Raw genomic sequence first — 22,676 nt, forward strand, 5'->3', positions numbered from 1 at the left:
GAGTGATTACATAAACTGAGAATGTTTAGTAACAGATACTTCATTAATTTCCAAGAGAAATTGCACCGCCAAAAATAAGCAAATTCTTTACTTACTACTAAACAATTAGTATGTAGTGCTATAAATAGTTATTAGTCAACGCATGAACAGATTAAACCATTTCAAATGGGTCCTATGGTTTTGATTTATTCAGATCGATGGCAGCAGACACGCCTTCAGATATACAGTATCACTGGGGAAAAAATAAATGAAATTGACACAATGAAATAAACAAACCAAAGATAATTCCTTAGAAATGTCTTCATACAGAACTTCCTCCTTCTGACATGTTGTGAATCTGGAATGTCGCAAATGTATAAAATTGAATGTTTTTCCTTGGCAGATGTGACCAGCAATATAATGGCATGCAGAAAGTATTAAAACAATGGCACAAGCCCAATAAGGGACAAAGCCAAAATATTTTTATCCACAGATAACGATCTCTTCTCTGCTTCCTGGCAAGGTTATGAAGTGTGTGTGTGTGTATAGAAATGTGCTTTTTCATTAGCCAATCATAGAGGTCCAGTCAGGGAACTTTTGTATCTCTCCGGTCTCGCTCAACTGTTGCCGTCCGTGTGTCAGTGTGAGCTTGTAGCGCAGGCGCACTTTACGCTATGGACAAAGAAAAAAAAAAGATCAAAGATCAAAGTGAATCTGTGAAAGGTCCCACAGAAGGGTAACGGGAAAAGTGTGATCATAACCATAGAACTGTAATTGTATGAGGAAGTGAATTATCAAACCCAATTACATACAAAAATCATTTTACCAATCAGATACATAAATACACTCATCCACATCATATCAGCTACGCCACTACCACTGGGTAAAGTATCCCTCTGTTTCCTGTCATACATGGGTGAGTGGTTTTACTTAATTTGCACTTTATTATAATGTCTCATTATACCCGTATGACAGTTTCAAACACTTATTGTAGCGTTAACAGGGATTTTATAATGCCGACAGTTTGGACCTGAAACAAATAAGTTCACTTGACATTTGCTAGGGGGAAATTTTTAACTAAAACAAAGTCAACCAGTAAAATATATATATATATATATATATATATATATATATATATATATATATATATATATATATATATACATATATATATATATATCATCATGTATATTAATTGTCATTATCTTTGTAGGAAAACAGTTAAAAAAAAAGATATATTATGCAATATATTTTTGATTATATATTTTTTGTACAAACACCCCTAATAAAAACCCTGACTGACTCTGCAGACGACTTTTTCCAAAAAATATTTGTAAGACAAAATCAAAGACAAAAATGTTTTTCTTGGAAAAAATGTGTCTAATGCTACTGCACTAATAGTACTCTTCCTGAGGACCACAAAAAAATTACTAGGTTAGCTGATGAGCCGACCAAACAAAACTCACCGTCTGTGGATTAGCCAACAGGAGCACCTGTGCAATAGCAGGTGGGGGCAAGAGGGGGTTGTACGATGGCAGGTATGTCACTGATGCAGGTTGAAGTTTCACTGACATGGTCTGCAGGACAAAAACAGGACGCTGGCACTGATCCATCCCTCCTCACAGTATTGTGTGTGACTGTTTTTACCTTTGGCACAGCAGCTTGAAACACAAAATCTTTCACCTCCAGGGAGGAGGTATTCACAGTGGAGAGCACGACCACAGCAACACCAGGATGACCGGGCGGTGAGTCTCTGGCAAAATGGAGCGAGACGTGAACACCACCTTGGTTGTATATGGTGATAGGTTCCAACTGACCTAGGGGGAAGATGAAGGCCACATGCTGATGACTACTTGTATAAAGGAGCGACAACACACTAGTACAGGCTGTAGACGTACTAGACTTGATGTTCTCCATGGGAACTAAGACATTTTTAAGTACATGCTGCTGACAAATGCTGTCCTCTGGACGTCCTGGAGGTTGACAGTGACTGGACGATGATCCCAAGCTTGTAAATGGTTGATTGTGTGACCTGACAGGAGGAAAAAAAAGTGCAGGTGACGCACACGACATAAAAGACACGTTTCTTGGTTTCTTGGTTTGGTTGCTGTGATCACCATATGTTTGTTGCATTTGATGAAGAACTGCTCCCCCCACATCCACGGGCTCTCAGCAAGGGGCCCCTCTCCACACTCTGCTCTGCATTTCTTTCATCAACCCCTCCATTAAGCTGGAAAAAATTGGTATCCACCTTTTACTTTATTGAACCTTTTCAATGGAAATCAATGAAAAAGTCTTACTTGCATCAGGTCATCATAATATGATTTTGGAGAAAGAAGAAGTAACTCTGGAATTAAAGAACACCACAACATTACACAACCAAATACAACAATTTTTTTTTTAATCCCAGAACGTTAAAGTTCAAAGACAGATTAATGCATTGAAAGGATTATGACCCAAGATGTTTCATGCAACTTGAATTGGATAGCATTCAAAACCAGTAGGGTTCTTGCTATGACACAGAACAGCCTTCCCGTAATGTTTACAAAAACAAATAATGTGCTAGTATGACCTTTGATCTCATTTGCCTCATGCATCTCAGACTAGGTGTCATTCAAAATCGGAGGCGTTCTTGCTATGATAGAACCCCGTTAATGTTAGAAGTACAAAATAGTGCTCATATGACCTTTGATGCCGGTTAGTGCATAAACTTTGAAATGGCTATCACTCAAAATCAGCAGGGTTCTTGCTGTGACAGAGTAATTCCGCAAAGTTCAACGTACAAATAATGCACTGATATGACTATATGTTCTTATGTATAGAAAAATAACTTAAAAGTTCCCAAAGAATATATGGAGCACTGAAATTACCTTGACCCAATCTACCTCATGTCTCATCGATGAGATATTATTAAAAATGAATATGGCTCAAAAGTGTAGCATTGCCTGATTCCGAAGTCCTCTGCTCAGCCATTGAGTTGCAGGTTCTTTGCAGATGAGCGAAGAAGACGGGTGACGAAGATTCAGAGGAAGAAGGTGAGTCTGCTTTTCTTTCTGTCTGTGGTGAGTCGAAAGCCGAGAGGTCGATGAGGTGGTAGCTTTTAATCTCTCTGGGACTTGTAGGAGCTACAATAACAGCAGTCAGTCAGATAGCTCAACAATAACGCATAATACATAACATATCATCAGTTCACTATGGGGGAATTTCGTGGCATCACTCTTTTCTGTCGCTATTTCTTCACTTTTGCTCTTTCCGTCACACTCTCGCCTCCCCACTTGGTCTTTGTAGGCATTGACAGCAAGTGTGAGATCGTCATTGGCAGCCAGGATCTGTGTCAGAGCGCTGTCGTCGTCTACCGTGTCGCTTGCCAGGCGAAAGAGCCTCGGTCTGAGTCGCTCACAGCTCTCATACAAGGCCTAAAATAGGAAAATTTATTATGGGTATTGGGCCACACGGTGGTCTAGTGGTTAGCACGTTGGCCAACACAGTAACAGCTTGGAAATCGGGAAGACCTGGATTCAATTCTCCCCTGGGCATTTCTGTGTGGAGTTTGCATGTTCTCCCCGTGTGCGCGTGGGTTTTCTCCGGGTACTCCGGCTTCCTCCCACATTCCAAAAACATGCAGGTGAGGTTAATTGGCGACTCTAAATTGCCCATAGGTATGAATGTGAGTGTGAATGGTTGTTTGTCTATATGTGCCCTGCGATTGGCTGGCGACCAGTCCAGGGTGTACCCCGCCTGTCGCCCGAAGTCAGCTGGGATAGGCTCCAGCATGCCCCCGCGACCCTAATGAGGAAGAAGCGGTATAGAAAATGGATGGATGGATTATGGGTATTTATGGAATTTTCCACTTTGTGTAGCAGAAATTGGTATTCTGTTGATCTGGACATTGCAGGACTAAATGGAAAGTTTTTGAGATCAGTGAACTACAATGAACTTTATAGGTCAGAATGCTCAAATTTATAGAAAAAGAAAGAAAAATGATTGTGGCATGACTACTGCTACTATTATTAATAGTGTACATAGAAAGACTTTTATTATTATATTTGTACTAATGACAGCATTTTCCCATTACATTTAATGATAACTTTATTCTCATTACCTTTCTTTGTTGATTGGCTAAGAGAAATCAACTCCCTTATATTGAGGCATATGGCACCCATTTTGACCTCAGATTTAAATGAGCAAATATGGTTCCTTGTCCTATGAAGTATACCGCACTTGTTGTTTACATGGTAAATACATGGTAAAGTCCAGTTTGGTTTACGGCAGGAAACCCAGTCTTTTTCCAGGATAATATACATTTTCTCTATACAAATGGCGTTCTTTGTGTTCTGATTGTGTCAATTATGTACTGCCAGCTACTTGATTTAAAGTACACCTTCTTCACAATCTAATGAGATGCATCATGAGAGCTGTATTGAAAACAAATCTGCTTTCAAAAGTATAATAACGCACAGCGCAGACAGAGTTAATCAAAACGCAGCATTTGTATATGCAGAATTTATGATCTAGCTCTTGCACTGGATCATATAATGTGTATATAGTGACTACCTTTAAATCATCACTAGGCTGTAACAACGATCCAGTGACTGCATGCTGGTCCAACATCTCTCGGAGCTGCTTGGTACTGCTGTCCACTGCCTTCAGAGTGGATTGCCGCTTGAGCACTTTTTCAGCTTTCTCTTGCTCCTAAGGCACGCACACACACATAAACATTTAAAAATGAATAGTGTGTGTATTGTATGACATCCTTCATAAGAGGCTTCACCTCTTTCATTGTGCTTTTAATGAGACTGTTGGCAGTCTCCAGGTCTTCAGGGCGTCCACTTTTTAGTAATCTGGCTAATAGCTGAAGAAAAAGAACACAAATAAGTACAATGTCTACTGTAGTGATGGTGGAATACTCCTCTTTAAGACACACACACCGTGGCCTTATCTTCTTGGTCAAAAACCGAGTCTGTGCTTCTTTGCGGTGGAGGAGCCATTATGAGTGTATCTGGTAGTTTTGGATCTTTCTTTATGATGCCTTAAATAAGCAGATTGCATGAAGAACGTCAACAAATGTACAACAAGAGTGCAGCAAGTGTAAGAGATGAGTTTTAAGCCAACAGCTGAGTAGCACAAACAACATTTTAAAGCACATGCAGAGGTAGATAAAGCTGCTGAATGCTGACCACTCGCTAGTGACCCGGCGCTAATTACAGGCAGTTCTGTGCTTTTGTAGACCACACGCCCAGCGACTATACATTAGACTCGGTCAATTGAACTGGAGTATTAACGGCATATGCAGTGAGTGTCTGAGCTTGTCTAAATGCTTTAAATCCTGTTGCACCTTGTTTCTTCAGCATGGAGTAAGCTTCCTGAATCTTGGTTTCCTCTTTGAGCCAGAGTGTCCAGCTGTACAGAATCTCAGTCAGTCGATCTTTAACCTTCTGAGGAGTCCACGAACCAAAGTACTGCACAGAGAAGGTGCAACACACACACAAGGCTTTTGTTCATTTTGTCACTTTTTTTTGTGACACATACTTGTACACCAAAAAAGGAGCAGCCCTAAGACTACAGCACCACCGTACACATCGTCATTTGATATCAAAGACAAACTTGATTGTTTTTACATTCATTTAACTTCATTTTACACTTGTTGGACAGTTTCACCTCCATTATTCCATTGTTTTCTGTCATAAAAACTTTCATTTCATAATACAAACAAAACAGGAGACGATGAGAATGCATGAACAGACTGTGTTCCACTGTAATTATAGTATGATTTCTGAGCACTGGCATTAATTCTTACCTTTGGTGTCAAGACTTTGATGAGCTCATTAAGGAACCGGAACTTGGCAGCTTCGGTGTGGAACCTTTTGCCACAGTTATTCATGCACGCCTCCAGAACCTGGGAACAAAGTGCACCGTTGTCAGCGCACAGCTCATCCACAAGCGGTGCGTAACAAGCAAATGTTGTAACTGTCCCTTTGCAAAAACCAGGGACAAGTCAGAGCGACGTGTGGTCGGATGTCACATGAAATGTCAGAAGACCCTGCAAGTGACATCAACATTGTCTCTGGATGGATTCCATTTATATGCAATCCAATGAAATCACTCATTCGGGCCGGCATGTGATGAAGGTTAGTTGCAGATATTAGTCACACCGCCCCCATCCGGTCACACACACACAACCACACCCCCGTGGAAACAAAAGACTTCAATGTGCCCTAACACGCTGCTATATGTTAATCCATACATTTTCTACTCTTACCCTTTTCTCAGGTCACAGAGAAGATGGGGCCAATCCCATTTGGACCAATCGTGTGTCTACAGTATGTCAATGAAGAACCCCCTTACATCTGAAATTCTAAAACCGATCTGTTTTTGCAAATGAACACTTCATTTGTTCAGTATGATAGTGAGTATAATTAACGCGATATGGCTTGAAGTGCTGCCATCTTCAAGAGGCTCAAGTATTTTTTTGTGCAATTTGGCAACATTCTTATAATCTGTGCATCACACAAGGAGAGTGAGGAGTTACTTACAGTCAAAGCTTGCAAAGCCTCTTTTTCCTGAGGAGATTGGATTTTATGTGCAAGAAGACTAAGAGCCACCTGTGGACTGACACAGACTAAGATATAAAATAATTTATGACATGGAAAGGGTTCATGCACAGTCTATGTTTTTCACATCCAAACATTAGGCTTTCTCGCACTTGCAAGAATATGTGGGGAACCCAGTTAAACATCATATTAATTGAACAGAAACAAAAGGTGGACGATAGAAGAGGCTGCTCCTCATGCTTGGAAGGACGTTGAGCAATATCACAATATGGATGTGAGGCAACAACGTTCACAGGTGTGCTTCCACTGAAAAATTGAATTGACTTTAAGCACGTAAACATTAAGAATGTAAAGTTGATCTCATTCTGCACTCACCCATCAGCCTCCTTGCTAACCAGCTGATAGAATCCCTGAATGCTGTCCCATCTGTCCTCCTGGTTTGTTGGGTCTGTGGCGCCGTCTGACACATTGGATGAGGGGGAAAGAGTGTTAACACGGGTACAAGGTTGTTATAACTACCTTAGAAACTGATATAATGTTAAACAATAGCGAAAGTAAAACCAAAAGACAGAAAAGGTACAGTAATACGGTGATAAAGCACAACACAACTGTGAATGTTGTGCTAATGGCGCTGAGATTTACACACAGTTTTTTTCTACAGGAAAACATTGCAATTCTAAAATTTGAGAAAATAGTTCACTAGAATAAATTTCTGATATATATGAAATATACATAAAATATGTTGTATAAATACGTGCATTGGCTATGTTGTTATGCTAATACCATACTTTGAATGGCATACAGTACACGTATTCGGATTCAGGCATATTCTTGGAAATAAACATACTTGTTTTGTCTGTTTCCAAAGTATTAAAATAAAAGTTGAAAGCATTGCATTTATAAAATGAAACACATACAGGGGGAAATGTACGTATGCTTACACTTATACGTTTCGCGCTTTCATCGCAATTACAACGACTTCACGTACAAATACGATATACTTCATGTACCCAATTGGTACTCATTTGGTAGCTCTGTTTAAATTGTTGACGCGATAGCGTCATACATTAATAGAATAGCGAACGCCATAGTGGTTAAGACAGCGAAGCCTGCTTCCTGTTCCTGTGTCTGGTTTAGACTTTTTTGTAGTAAGGCACAAGTTGATTTCAAAAGCTGAAGCAAACCCAATAATTTACGTTTTAGTCGCAACTAACTCATCAAAGAAATCATGGAAGCCGTGAAAGCAACGCGAAAATAGCGCAGCAGATCCAAGTCATTCGTTCGACATTGCGTCAGAACTAAATACAAAGTTAAAAGCAAAAACACAAGTTTTCAGTCTTACTCACTCAGCCATGACTCCAAAGTTGCCTGGTTGTCTTCGGCCGCCATTGCCTCTCTTCTGCTGCACGTCTGGGGTTGCTTTTTTAGAGGTTGTTGACGTGAGCGTGTCAGAGAAGTTGTCAAACTCTTGCCTGAGGTGACATGTGACACTCATGCTGCATTCACTTGTCATACGCCTTGTAGTTACGCTACTTGTGAACTATCGACACTTGTACAAGTAATCTTGCTTGGACAAAAGTTTCACTTCTAATTACACAAGTAACCATACTTGTACACTATTTAGTGTAATTAAAGCCAGTCAAGGCGCGTTTATTTGTAAAGCACAATTCGTACACTTTTACAATTAACTCCTGGAATAAACTAATGAGAAATCCACTTATTGCACTAATCGCTCTCACTGGCTAGACAGCATGCTGTACTCCACACAATAGAATAATCACAGCTTTATGGCAGCATTCATTTTTGCTTGGCCAAAGCAAGGCCTGCTCCTGCTCCTGGTATTAAACCTTCTATGCTTCTTAAAGGGTAGTTCGGATTTCACAAACAAAATTTTGTTTAGGGCCACAAAAAGCCTGCGCCAAAGTTAGCTTCAGCAGGCCTCACCCTGGAGAAAAGAATAAGTTATATCTGATGAAATGACCACAACAACTAATGGAGGGATGCCAACTTCTGGCAAAGAAAATCAAAGTTTTATTTCCATAACACTTTCAAAATGGTCCAGAACATTCGTGCAGAAACAGTGCTACCGTAGTTGATCTTTGGTAATAGCTCGACAACTACACCAAAGCACAGAATATTGCAATTTCCTCGATTCTTTGTGCTGACGTGCCATCATGTAATATCAATAGACCTGTATTCTCATTCATCCAGGTCATTGTCTTCCCAGGGCATTGAATTGATCGCAACTGGACTGTGTCCTGTTGCAACCTGAACAGTCCAGTTGCAATAAATTCAATGCCCTGAGGATATCAATAGACATCAAGAATTTGAGAACGAATTATCGATTATGTACTACATATAGTTATGTACTGTTTTTTCAGTATCAGGAGAAGCACTGAACAGTTTTCTTTTTTTTTTTTTTTTTTAAATAACACATAATTAATTTAATATGACCAACAATATTTGATAAATTTAGTATAAAATATCCTTTTCCATGATGTGTCTATTAAGAGTTAAATATAATTTCATAATTTTACTGCTCATTATAGAACTATAAGAACAGCAAATATGTGGTTTTGTAATGACACTGTTGGGCTTGTGTGTTGTTTCTGCCTTAGATTATGACCAACCTGTTGCATTACTGTTATGTTAACTTGGTATGGTTGGCCGTCGGGATGCTTCAGAATGAACACATAACATGCAATCCATCATTTTAAGATGTGCGGTGACTTTCTTTTTGCACTTTTTGTAGAGCTGCATTATAGCATCCTGACTAAACATAGATTTACAGTAGATCACAGATGGCTTATGTTTTATCTGTATAATTCACTGCGAAGAAGTTCCAGACAGCCGATTTCATTCAAAATATTGGGAGCTGCGTCCGACAGCTAGATTATAATGCCATTGATGGGATTGGTAAATTAGACATATCACATTTTACCAATTGCATTGATGCTAACTATTGTCTGACCCAAACAATGTCAATCGATGGAAAGTCTGGATATCACCACCGAAAATGGGACAAAATGCATGAAATGATAGCTTCTTTAGGTTATTTACACATAGTCACTAATGTCGGTACTGATTTTTTGCCCAATTTCTTGGTTGCTTTGGTTATTTTCAGTCTTATAGGTTAATGTTGTCCTAATGTTGATCCTAATGTCATGAGGATCTATAAGATGTCCGTAATGCCAGGAGTTGTACTGATTTTCTGGGAGCCTCTAAGGGAAATCGAGAAAGATGGTATCTCTGAACTGGTCTCAGAGAGCAAAAGAAGCTTCCGGAATCGATGGCTGGTTTCTGCAGGCCCCAAAGCCACCATCATCTCTGCGACACTGGGGCCTTGCTGCAAGCAGAGCAAAGGATGAGAAAGAACAAAAAAAAACAAAAAAACACACTTCCTCTTTCTATATTGTCACTCTCATGGCTGACTCAGCATGTGAATTATATTACTGTCATCATAAAAATGTACTATTTGAGTCATGCCACAAAACCACCTCCACTCCACAAGCAAACTGTCATGTCAAATGTGCTGTTGTTGACCTGCAATCCGCTGAGAGTCAGCCGTAAGAGCTTCATCACTTCTCTGTACTTGGTGGCTTTCGTTTGCTTGGCCAGCATCTTTAAATCTCTGCTGAGCTCATCCACAACTGGGGCCTCTCCATGTTCTTGTATTAATCTACAAAGCACATACAGTATATAATACAGTACTGTGTTCCTCTCAGGTCAGCTTGCAGAGGTATTTATTAAAATGACATACTTGAGCGCCAGTGAGGCAATGTGTCCGGCCTCCGAGGAAAGCACTGCTGCCTGCTGGCTGGAGAAGGAAGGGCGCACCCACAGGTATGAGTAAGCAGGACTCACAAGGTCCCGTAGTGAGAATATGTGACCCTGAAGAGGAAGAGAATAGTTTGATTGTAGACATGCAGAATCTACCTGTGGTTTAAAAAAAAAAAATCACACACACAACATAGACAATTCCTTTCATTTAGGCCTTTTTTGCTGGATGATGATTGTCCTATTTTTGGAATGTGGGGGGAACAGTACACAAACTGGTCTTCACGCTTTTCAGGCGTGCCATAAATACATAAATAAATGACACGCATTGCCACGGCAAATTGCAGGACAATGCGGTGGCAAAATGTGCACAAGTGTAAACGCCGCTTTACTCCCCACTCTCACCACTGTGTGTGCAGTCGCCAGCGGCCCCGCCTCCACCCACTCGGGCAAAGAGACTGAATGACTGACAGGAAGGTTCACGCACTGTGATCAAAAGAACTTGTTCTTTTTAAAGAAAAAAAAAAATCTACCTTACGTAAGTGCAGAACCCGCCTGATATAATCTTCATGCAGGAAGTCTTCGTCCTGCACCTCGGCCGCATAAGCCTTCTGGATTCGTCCCTGCAGTTCCTTTATCAGAAAATTGCACTGCTGCTCATCTTCAATACGATGCTGCAGGTGGATTCTGGGGGACAGACAATTTGAGATATTAAGTACAGTATGAGCAATCATTGCAGAGAACTACTGCTTTAAAGATGTATATATAAAGAACATCCCTCACATTTCAGCAGCCATTTTCTTACAGTATATCTTCTCAAGGGTCACTGCTACAAAAATTAAACTTGGATATACTTAGAGTAGTCAGTGTACACTTTGTACATCAATATAGATTTACTGTGCACTGAAAATGACATGACATGAATTGAGGCAGCATGAGTAAGACACAAGATAATAATTGTGTTTTGTGTCTGCACGAGCGCTGCCAGCACTACGGCAGCTGCGGTTCATTGAGGGAAACATGAACTCCAACATTTACTGTGACGTTGTGAAGCAGAACATGGTCCCCTCCCTTGGGAAACTGGACCGCATGGAAAGTGCCTTGCTGAGGAAGGTGTAGGAGTGAGTTTGTCTCCAGCCCTGACCTCCATTGAGCACCTGTGTGGCATCCTTACGCGGAAGGTGGAAGAGTGAACCCACTTAACTCAGTCCCACTTATGTAGACAACCTGCCAATGTCAACCAACTCATCAAGTCCTGGCCTACTGTGTTCTTATGCCTAAAAAGTGCCCGCTTAAGCAAACGTCGTTATGCACGGTCAACCCCTTTTGTCGACATAAAATCTGAGGCCCAAAGGACTTATTTCTATGCCATAACGATCCGTTCATGTCGACCTGTTGTAATTTCAACACCAACACAACTACTAGTGACACAACATTAAAATATGCACACCTTGACTTCCTGTTCAATGCAAACTAAAGGCTTCATTATGTGAGGCTTCATTATGTGATAGCGTCATGGCGCCGGCATAAGCAACGCTGGATCGCTCCTCCCCCACCAAACCCTCAGGCAGAGCTTGTTGTGCACTTCACACTTCAAAAAAAAAAAAAATCGAACCTCATGTTAAATTAAAACAACCTCTCCTCCAGTTTCGGAGCAACATGTACAATAAAAGTGACTAATGTTGCACATCGTTTAGTTCCAGTTCCAACAAGGATTCTGACGTCGCTTCAGTCGCCATTGTTCACTACTGAGACTACACATGAAGCTAAATAGCTAGTCACTGAGAGTTGGGGTTGCTCACTCTCAGGAAAACACTGCAACAGAGCTGTAACAGGATCAAGACGCTGTCAGAAGGGCTGGCATAGTGACTACACTGCAGCGTAACAAAACCTTAAGCTTCAAAATAAAAGCACCGCTGTATCAACCTGGATTCGACAACAGCAACTAACAAAATGCACCCATTGAATTTTTTTGTAAATTGTTAGCTACGATTTCAAAAATCCTTTATCACCCATTGTCCTTAAGTGTCAGGCAAAAATCACAAATACATGGGTCATTCTTCTGAAACGCGTACCAAAAGGGTGCATATTAACATAAAGTATCACTTGTTCTGTTTCAGTTTATAAAGAAAAAGTTGCAAGAAAATCACATTACGGCATATTTCATAGCAGCAGAGCACTGTTGATAATATTTAAATTAAAAAATGTTCTGATTTATTTACTTTTTGATAAATGCTTGATTTGCACTTTCTATGTTTAACATGTACTGTATATTGATGATCTATCTAAGCAGCTGATCGAATGCAGGACTGGCTGCCGGGTTGGTGATACTCCCATAAACCACCTGATGTATGTTGACGATGTCGTGATTTTCTGTCCATACAGTGCTGGTCTACAGCAGTTGTTAATGGTTTGTTAACAGTATGGCCTGGACTTTGATATAAAATATAATTCAGAAAAGAGCAACATCATGATGGTCAGGAGTAAAGAGGACATGAAACTAACTTTCTGACCTGACAGATGATAGAGGCATTTATAGACAATGTTGTATGCAATATGCACAAGCTAATACGCTTGTTCATAAGTTTTCTATGTGCTCAGTATCTGTTAAAACGGCACTTTTTAAAGCACATTGTACTCTTGTGTATACTGCCCATTTGTGGCAGCATTATAAAAAAAAGCAGTATACAGAAACTTCAGGTGGCATACAACGATGGCATAAGGATGCTGCTTGAGGTGCCCCGCTGGACTAGTGCCAGTCAAATGTTTGTTCAGCCTGCTGTACCAACTTGTGCTGCTGTGTTACGGAACCTCATGTACACATGTATGTGTAGGTTAACATGCTTTGGAAACAGCATCATATATGTGCTGACCAACCCTGTACAAAGCTCGGTCAGGTTCTTTTGTAGTTTGTGGAGACACTGGTGCCTTAACCTATATAGAAAGGGATAGCCATCTTTTATTCTGTGTTTTTTTTTTTGTTTTTTATGTTCTATGGACCATGCATGTGTCTGAAATAAAGTTGATGATGATGGTGATGATGGTATGTGTAAATGATGCATGTTATGGATGCTGCAAAATGCGTTTGGTACGCAGGTATTGTACATGGGAAAACACAGCAGCTGAAATGTAAGTTCCACTGTTTTGTATTATTTATTTCATCGTCCTTGTGACACTCTTTGGCATGTCACAAAATTGCGACGCGCAAATGCACTGAAATTGACATCAGATCATGTTTTATACACTGTTTCCTCGGTTTATTCAATGTGTTTGCAGTATATTTTCTATTTGGTTACAGCTTCCAATCACTGTAGTCTGTGAGTCATGCCCCTCAAGGTGACGGCACCCTCTCTGGTACCCTTTTCACGTGATTGACCCATATGTGCAAGCGATGGCTCGTTTCCGTTTTGATTTCTGTTATGTTGACAACCACTAAGTCCAAGGTCAGTCAGTCCAAAAGGTGTCGAAATAAATGGGTTCCACTGTACTTCTATAGAAGCTGTACACTGACTACTCTAAAGGAAGCCCATGTTTTATTTCTATAGAATTGACCCAAAATAAGTTTTAGTGTAATAAAATGGTTGCTGAAATTTGAGGGGTTGCGCTCACTTGACTGTACACACAATACAAAATATGAAACAATTTTTTTTAGCAAATGAAGGTCTTTCTGGTGGCTTAGGGAAGACAGTACACAGCTAATAAAGCATAAACAATAAGAATACTGGCAAGGACAAAAAAAAAAAAGAGCGACTGACTCACTTGTTGAATTCAAGAAGTTTGTCAAGGTCAAGCAGAGCAGAGTGCGTTGTGATCTTCGACGGGTTAAACTCCGAGATCAGCTCGTCTAATGTCCGTCCCATTCGATTTGCTACCGTAACAAAGTGTTACCTGATGCCACTTAAAATGCAATACAAGTAAACGTTACTCCATGCATTAATCACTCACCGCTGAATCCAGAGCCACAGTTGGTGATGATATCCAGCAGAGCCTCTGGCAGGATGCCGTCTCTTTTGAATTTCTGGATGAATATGTCCCCCTGCCTCTTTGACAGTTTGCTTCCGTCCTTATTGGTCAGGAGCGGCAGGTGTCCGAAGGAGGGCGGTTGCCATCCGAGAGCACGGTACATGAGGATGTGCTTGGAGGTGGATATGAGCCACTCAGAGCCCCGCAGGACGTGACTGATCCTCATGTAGTGGTCGTCCACTATGTTGGCCAGGTGATAGGTGGGGAAACCATCAGCTTTTATTACCACAGGGTCGCCCTCTACCTGGAGGGGAGGACGGAGGGAAAGAGAGATAGCTTTTTTTAAAATCAAGTTGCATGCCTCAAAAGGCATACAAAAAGTTTGACTCAATTAATCACCATGCTTGATGAGTTTTGCTTTTTCTTTGGATTTTGGTATGCAAGCATCCAGAGGAAAAGGAGGAAACATGTGGTAACAGCCATGTCCTGGCTGCTCAGTACAATATGGCCCAAAGCAAGAACAGAATGTATGCTCTATTTAGTGGTAACGGGAAGCGATTCACAGCCAAAGCAGACACACTGCTCTACCACGGCATGTTCATTACAGTCAAAAATTAATGTTGAGTGCATTTGTTGCTTATAACATTTGACTAAGCGGTGGCTAAGTTATTTTCACACCTTCACACATACAGAGATTAACTTATTTTTAACTCTGTGACCGTCCAGACTGGTATTTTTTACTTAAATCATTACCTGTGCAGATTTGCTTTATTCTTTACGATAGCAACAGACGATTTCTATTTCCATTGTTATGATATATTATGCTAAAAATTCACCTGGACTCTTTTATCTGGATTTGACATGGATATAAATTTCTGACCATTCTAAAAGTCCAAATTCATCACAATCCAGACAGATGTGTGTAGGCAAGGATTTGCACAAAAAATAAAACAAACTGAGGCCATTTAAAATCCCTTTACATCTACCTGGGCCACCTCGTGCCGATTCCACCCAAAGATGAGATCCTGAAAAGCCTCCACTCCCTCCTCGAGTCGAAACCTGATCACGTGAGGTGCTCCCTGGGCCAGCTTTTCCTGGACCTGCTCAGCCCGAAGGTGTCGACACCGGTTGTCATACCTGAAAAGGAAGGAAGACGAGGTGAAAGTCTGAATCAGATGTGTGCAAGGTGTGATCCAGCTACCTTGGAGTTTGTCCTGTCCTCAGAGATTCCTTTTTGAGTAGCTCCAGTCTCTGGGAGCTGCAGAAACAGTGGTAGGCATGACCACTTTCAACAAGCTGTGACGCCGTCTCTCTGTAGAGATCCAGCCTCTTTGACTGTAGGTACGGACCCACTGGCCCACCTCGGCCTGGACTCTCATCGGGAGGTATGCCTGTAGGGTCAAATTCGTATTGATTAATTAATTTCAAGATTCAAGATTCAAGATTCAAGATTCAAGAGAGTTTTATTGTCATGTGCCTAGTAAAACAGCAGTTATACCATGCAATGAAAATCTTATTCTGTTCATTCTCCCAAGAAAAGAAAGAAAACACAAGAAAGAATAAGAACATAAGAAACATAAACACATAAACATATATACCAATAAATTAAGCAACAACAACAGAAGAGACATTAATACAAGTAAATAATGCAAATAAATAAATAAATAAATAAAGTGCTATGAGTGTGTGCGTGTGTTGCGTGCGGCGTGTGCGAGTGCTTCGTTGAGGAGCCTGATGGCCTGTGGGTAAAAGCTGTTTGCCAGCCTTGTGGTCCTGGACTTCAAACTCCTGTAGCGTCTGCCTGACGGTAGGAGTGTGAATAATGAGTGTTGTGGATGTGTGCTGTCCTTGATGAGGTTGTGTGTTCTGCGTAGGACTCTAGATTTATAAATGTCTTGCAGTGAGGGGAGGGCTGCCCCAACAATGTTCTGTGAGGTCTTGATCACCCGCTGGAGTGCCTTCCTATCACGTGTTGTACAGTTACCGTACCAAACAGTGATGGAGGCGGTAAGGACACTTTCCATAGTGCATCTGTAGAAGCAACTCAGGATTGTGGTGGACATGCCAAATTTCCTCAGTCTTCTCAGGAAGTACAGTCTCCTTTGGGACTTCTTCAGAATTTGTTGGGTGTTGTGAGACCAGGTGAGGTCCTCGCTGATGTGTGTGCCAAGGATAATTTTGATGACTGTGGATCAGTGTGTCCTACCTGCCCACTCAAGCATGTCCTCAATGGCCTCTGCAGACCCTGGTACCAGCCTGCTTTGATCGGTGTCCTCCAAGCGCAGGATGAAAGAGCCTCTGTACTTCTTGGCAAAGATGTAATTGTAGAGGGCAGTGCGGAGGCCTCCTAGGTGCAAGAAACCTGCAGCAGCATGACATTAAAGTACTTAATCAAAGGGCAACAGCGCTAGGGGAAGTGAAAGTGGAACAAAATGTGGATTTGTTCCTCTCTTCTAGGATGACTTTTTCTCACATGTTGGAGTGTGTACATCAGACTAATATTATAAACGTCCTTACCCGTCGGGCTTGGGGCAAACCTGACCCGTACCTCACCCCCAGCCGTGGTGGAGCAGCGTCTGACGTAGTCCGAGTCCAGGTGGCGTTTAATGCGTACTTTTCTGGCGACAGCGGGAAAAACATAACCCCATAGGTTTGCCGAATTCTTGTAGATAAGGTAACATCGACAGCTTCTGAGCCACGACCCTGACATGATCACCAGCCAAGTACGTTGTGTTGGTCTCACGTGTGACAAACGCCGAATTATTCAATAAAAGCTAGTTTGGTTGGTGTGAGCGTCATTTTCTTAAAAACATTAAACTAAAACAACTATAATAAAACATTTCTATACTGCCGTGTGACAACATTTCACACCGGATAAGCAGAAGAAACACGACAATACGATTGGCTAATTTTCTTCTTCGACTATAAGACAACACACTTTGTTTCGTTACTGCCATCTAGTGGTTACAGTAATTATGTCACTCAACGACTTTGGGAATTCTGTTTTTTCTCCGGAGTAACCTCTTGGCACCACTTGTTTGGACGAAATAGGAGTAGGATGCTCTTCTTCCTATTCTTTTTAGGTAGCAGGTTATTGTTTGCTTTATGCAAACAATTAGAGTGTATAAGAGTGTCAGTTTTGGTTAACATGCAATGTGAATTGCTGTCACTGTGTTTAAAAAAAAATCTGCTGTTCCAGCAGGATATAAGGTGTAGAGACACCTCAGACAGTATGACATTAGGGACCAACATCTGGGTTTTAATCAAAGGAGAGTGAAAAGTCTGAAAGTTGTGTTGAATTGTCACATAAACTCAATAAAGTGATTGTTTTAAGACACTTTATGATGTCATGATTTTGACGTAATCAACTGTTCTCTATAGCTTCATCACTCTAGTTTGCATCCTCAACCTTTGAAAGGCCTATAGTATTGCGTTTGGCGACACTAAGTGGTAGAGTTGTAGATTGCAACCCATATATTGAACCCTCGAGGCATGAAAACCTGCTTGACTTTTATTCGCTTATTCGAGATAGTTACAATATAAATACATAACACATTTTGTTTAAAACCTACCGGACTTATTGGACTAGTCATGGCTTTTACTACCAACCTGAGAAAGAGGGGTTTGTCGCCGATTGAGATCGCGGTCTGGCAGTATGGAAAAGTAGACACTACCACTAGGGGGCGCTACAGACACTGGTCCCTGTGGTCTGAAACGGCCTTTGTGTTTTCTCCCTTTTCTGGCCATTTTGGCAGCACTGTTAGCTGGGCAATGTCAGAGGTCACAGTCATTTGTCTCTAAAATACACCACATCATAGTTATTTATGATTGTGCTCTTCCTGACATGTTTGCTTAGGCAGTTTCTTAAGAAATTATAGATTTACTCATTGTAAACAGTAAAATATCGAATCAGTAATGCATAAGGCACACTTTTAGATTAAATAACCTGTACAATATTGATTATTAATGTAATATACCTTTGTGGTTTGAATTTCGTGGCTTTACTCTTTTTTTTAAACATATAAATAACCCAACCATGCTACTTAAATATGGCCTATTAGTGAAAAAAATGCATATTTAAGCAAATTGTATGAATTCTTCGCTAAATTAAGCATTTTTAAGCATAAAAATGGCTAAATGAACTAAAATACAAATATAACCCACTAAGAAAACATGTTCAAACTGTGTATGTAGTATTCTACATTGGTCACTAGGTGTCAGTAATTGATGTGACAAGCGCTAGATAGCTTTGATTTTGCGTGTTTGCTCTGTCTTGCTCAGCGTTATTTGTTTTTGTATGTTCATTATTTTTGTTAATTTGTCTTCAGCACCCCTTGTGGTCGTGACCACAGGTCTGTGCCAGAGAGCAGCTGGTCCTGCCCACACGGATCTGCATAATCAATAGTAGTCCATCCATCCATCCATCCATTTTCTATGCCGCTTCTCCTCATTAGGGTCGCGGGGGCATGCTGGAGCTGATCCCAGCCGACTATAATAATAATTATGATATGGTATATTTTAGAGACTAAAGATTATAACCTCTGACATTATCCAGCTATTGCAGTTCAGTGTCAGGGTCAAGAAGCTAGTAAGCTGGATAGTATCATGGCTCAGGCTCAACACGTTGATTTTTGCGCCATCATGAGGAAGCTGAGGTTTGGTACAAACAAAAGTGAGACAGGAAGACTTTCAACTAAATTTTGGAGTTCATGTTCATTTGTGAGGGGCCGCACGGTGGTCTAGTGGTTAGCATGTTGGCCATGCAGTAACAGTCTGGAGATCGGGAAGACCTGGGTTTGATTCTCATGCATTTCTGTGTGAAGTTTGCATGTTCTCCCCGTGCATGCGTGGGTTTTCTCTGGGTACTCCGGATTCCTCCCACATTGCAAAAACATACATGTTAGGTTAATTCGTGACTCTAAATTGTCCATAGGTATGAATGTGAGTGTTGGCTGACCAGTCCAGGGTGTAATGAAGTCAGCTGGGATAGGCTCCAGCATACCGCCGCGACCCTAATTAGGAGAAGCGGCATAGAAAATAGATGGATGGATGTTCATTTGGGAGGTCAAACTCCTCTAAGCATGCCTTGATGTTGCTTGGCCCATGGTTAAGAGTCGCTGATAAACAGGAAGTAGGACTCGTGTTGCATGCCTTGATGCTTACTTTGTACACTGTGAACAGAGAAACATTTTCCCACACAGTTAGAAGTGTACTGTTGTCCGAAACGTTGCTTAGAAGTAGAATTAAGATTGAGTTACAGATGAGCTGTGTCCCAATACTTTAGTTCCTACAGTGTCTCCTCCACCAGATTGTCCAGTCAGCTTCATTTGTCCTTCATGGCTGCTCTCCTGTTTTCAGATAGCAACATACAATAGTTTGATTCAGCAAGCTTTCTCTCCCTTCAATTCATTCAACTCGGAGCCAGGTGCCAAATGTTTGTTATTTTCACAAACAAAACGACCTTGGTGAAGTTAGGGCTCACACGGCTGTTGTCTGAAAGTGCTGAGTCAGTAAATGTTAACGTCCAAGTCGATTTATGTTTCGGTTTTACTGGCGATGGATACAATTGGACTAAATGTCTCACATTGTGCCTTCTGAGATGAGTTCCTGCCTCAAAACGCAAATTGTTGCTACCTTGTTGCATGGCTCCAGGTACAGCGTAGCCTTCAACAGCAGCACTCATTACCGATGCTGTGAGGTCTGAACTTTTGACCTTATCAGCATTAGCTAGTGTAACCCAACCTGCTTCACCGGGGCTCCAACACACATACACACAAATACTTGCAACGATGATATCAAAGTCAAATTTGATTGAATGTAATCCTTCTAATGACATGGTTCTTTCTTTGTGGGTTGTATCCTCCATTTTCTTGTTGTCGTAGTAATATGATCTTTGATATGTATCCAGATTGTTGATATCTTTGATAACAAGCACTCTCGCTTCTTCTGGACTTCCGTATAGCTTGATGTAAATTCTGCCGTTGGTGCTCCAAGTGCTTTGTAACTTTCCCTGCTTCCTCAAGTGTTGTGCTTTGTTGGTGATGTTAGCGTTCATTCATGTAGAAGTATGTGCCTCTCAGCTTCTTTCCCTGTTTCAGCGGTGCAGTTTTGAATTCCCTTTTTGTGAACTTCACGATGATGACAGGTGTGGTGTTGTTTCTGTCATATAGTGGGATGCAGGTATCGATGGTGTTGATATCTACATCCACCTCCTTTGATTCTAGGAAGTTGGTAATCTGTTGCTTTGTTAAAGGAACATCCATTCCATCTGGTTCTCCTCTGTTTTGCACTACCCTATCTTTTGCCATACGTGTATTTTCATTTTCGTGAGCCAGTCAGCTTGACTCTTGCTATTAGCTAGCAGCGCATGTAACTAGTCAGGAAAGCAGCAAAATAGTTCCGTTTCTAGTATCGGCAGCAGAGCTCTTGCCATGCACGTCCTCTCCAGTCAACAACAAGCGGGTTGAATCTCTCTCGAGTTTAGCGTCAGCACATGATTGGCTCAAGCATAGATCCCACCTCCACTTCTAGTTTCTAGGTTTGTTTAGTTTTTATCTGATTTTAGAACTAATGATGCCTTTTTTTCTTTGTTTCTGCTCTGCAGTACTTTGAGATTGATGAACTGTAAAGTGCAAAACAAATCAAATGTATTTATTATTATAGTATTAATATTATTACTTCTGCTGTCACTGCATGCCTGGAGGAGACAACGGCACCGATGTCGAAGAACGTCATACTCCTGCAAACAGAAGGAATCCTCATTTGTACCCCACATCAGACCCACTCATCCCTCATCAGTAGTATTGTTGTCTCTGGCCACAACATTCTTCTTTCTTCCTCTGCCACAAGCCTCGGTGCAGGAAACCACATTCGTCACCTCTCCAATCTCAAAAACATGGCGAAACGTCCCAGTGTGCCTCAAAGAGGTCCTCACCTCACACTGCAGGTAAACCTCAATCACATCTGTTACACCGACACTTGCGGCCTTCAGCAGTCCCGCACCAAACTCTACACTATGGGAGAGCGGACTTTCAAGCTGCTCCCCCCATGCCTGTGGAATGCTCTCCCAGACTCTCCAATGGCACCACAGAGCGTGGAGTCGTTAAAAAATGTTTGAAAGGCCTATTAGGACGCATTTATTTCACTTTTATTGGGTTTTTTTTTTTGGTTTGCTGGCATTTCTTGTTTTCTTTGCAAAGCGACCTTGTGTGTTAGTCCACACCCAAATGCTGGTGTATTTAGCTTCTGCTTCGACAAGTCTTTGCTTTGAAATGTTCTGTAAATGTGATTTTCTTTTTACAAACATGTTTCAATCCGTTTTCCACCCAAAATTGATCTCTTTTATGGACACTTTTTGCCAAATATTGTCACAGTTCAAGTTTGAAGGCTGAAGGCTGCCTCAATCCAGTCCTCAAACATTTCAATACTTGACCAAATGGTTAATACATTTGAAAATGTGAACTCTCTCTGACCTGCCGTCCCAGACTTGCTGTTTATACGACGTCGTGTCCCTAACACCTGCTGATTAGCGAGATGCGATTGCAACCATTGTTTCCAGTTAACCAACTTGCAACAATCATTTTTGTTACTTATTTCGTGGTTGGCAAAAGAGCTGAGTCACCAGGAAGTCGTATCTCATCGAAGCTGTGTCCAAGGTCACGTAGGCAGTGTGGAGGCCACCATCCATTCTATACAGTGATTGCATTCTTTATTGAGGGTTTATTGCCATGTTGATTGTATATTTTAAAAGAAGAAAAGAGTGACAGCCCCCACTTTGACGCCCCTGATTGCAGCAACTGAACCAGAATTCTATAAGAAATATTGTGAGAAGTACGGCCAATAGGATTCAATAAAGAAATACAATACTATTGGGAACCTCACAGTATTTATGCATCTGTACAAATCACTGTATGGTTTGTGACATCAGCGTTCTGCATGCAGCTTGATTAGAATAAAAATCAGTGGTTCTATAGCTAAGGACGGGTGTCAAGTGTGTTTATCACCTCACAGTACATTCTAGAAATATCATTTAACAAGAAAAAATAAAAATAAAAAACGGAGAAGAAAAGTTACAAAGATCAATTAAGAAGAAAATAGTCAGGCCCTGGATCAGAGCAGAGAGGAGGGATCCCAGGATGCGGACACGACGCCAGCAGAGGTAGGCAGAGTCATTTCATGAGTGCACAAGGCGAGCAATACAGGAACAGAAAACTGCGGTGCATAAAGAAGGAAGCAAAGGAGGCACCGGGATTAACCGTAAAATAAGAGCTAAACTGAAAACTACCTGTGAGTCAGGCGGACTACAGAACTAGCAGGAGGGTGAGCAAAACAGTAGTACAGAACAGGGTTAAAGGTCAAAAGTCAGACCTTTCTTAGCATATTTCTATAACTTTAAATTTACCTGAG

General features: G+C 41.2%; 2 protein-coding genes across 5 annotated transcripts; both read right to left on the minus strand.

The window, feature by feature from the left end:
• Positions 1-165: 165 nt before the first annotated feature.
• On the minus strand, positions 166-8,386 carry LOC129182342 (ADP-ribosylation factor-binding protein GGA2-like). Of its 4 annotated transcripts, none has more exons than XM_054778332.1 (16): positions 7,877-8,386; positions 6,906-6,990; positions 6,513-6,588; positions 5,777-5,875; positions 5,315-5,438; positions 4,908-5,008; positions 4,751-4,831; positions 4,534-4,671; positions 3,221-3,395; positions 2,925-3,104; positions 2,280-2,326; positions 2,097-2,209; positions 1,878-2,011; positions 1,627-1,796; positions 1,446-1,556; positions 166-651 (listed from the first exon to the last, which is right to left on the minus strand). In XM_054778332.1, exons 1-16 carry the CDS (start codon positions 7,917-7,919, stop codon positions 544-546), a joined length of 1,785 nt encoding a protein of 594 aa, XP_054634307.1. In that variant the 5' UTR covers positions 7,920-8,386; the 3' UTR covers positions 166-543. The 4 variants fall into 4 exon arrangements, with proteins under 4 accessions (XP_054634307.1, XP_054634306.1, XP_054634308.1 ...); XM_054778331.1 differs by having other exon boundaries at positions 3,197-3,395; XM_054778333.1 differs by having other exon boundaries at positions 3,197-3,395; positions 6,513-6,581; positions 7,877-7,936.
• A 137-nt stretch (positions 8,387-8,523) lies between these two features.
• Positions 8,524-17,163, minus strand: ears2 (glutamyl-tRNA synthetase 2, mitochondrial). Its single transcript, XM_054778336.1, has 10 exons — positions 16,788-17,163; positions 16,477-16,632; positions 15,472-15,661; positions 15,257-15,407; positions 14,253-14,574; positions 14,067-14,175; positions 10,841-10,994; positions 10,291-10,421; positions 10,074-10,209; positions 8,524-9,876 (listed from the first exon to the last, which is right to left on the minus strand). Exons 1-10 carry the CDS (start codon positions 16,978-16,980, stop codon positions 9,703-9,705), a joined length of 1,716 nt encoding a protein of 571 aa, XP_054634311.1. The 5' UTR covers positions 16,981-17,163; the 3' UTR covers positions 8,524-9,702.
• Positions 17,164-22,676: the final 5,513 nt, after the last annotated feature.

Source organism: Dunckerocampus dactyliophorus, chromosome 6 (genome assembly GCF_027744805.1).
Source record: "Dunckerocampus dactyliophorus isolate RoL2022-P2 chromosome 6, RoL_Ddac_1.1, whole genome shotgun sequence".
In the NCBI taxonomy this organism is placed as follows: Eukaryota; Metazoa; Chordata; class Actinopteri; order Syngnathiformes; family Syngnathidae; genus Dunckerocampus; species Dunckerocampus dactyliophorus.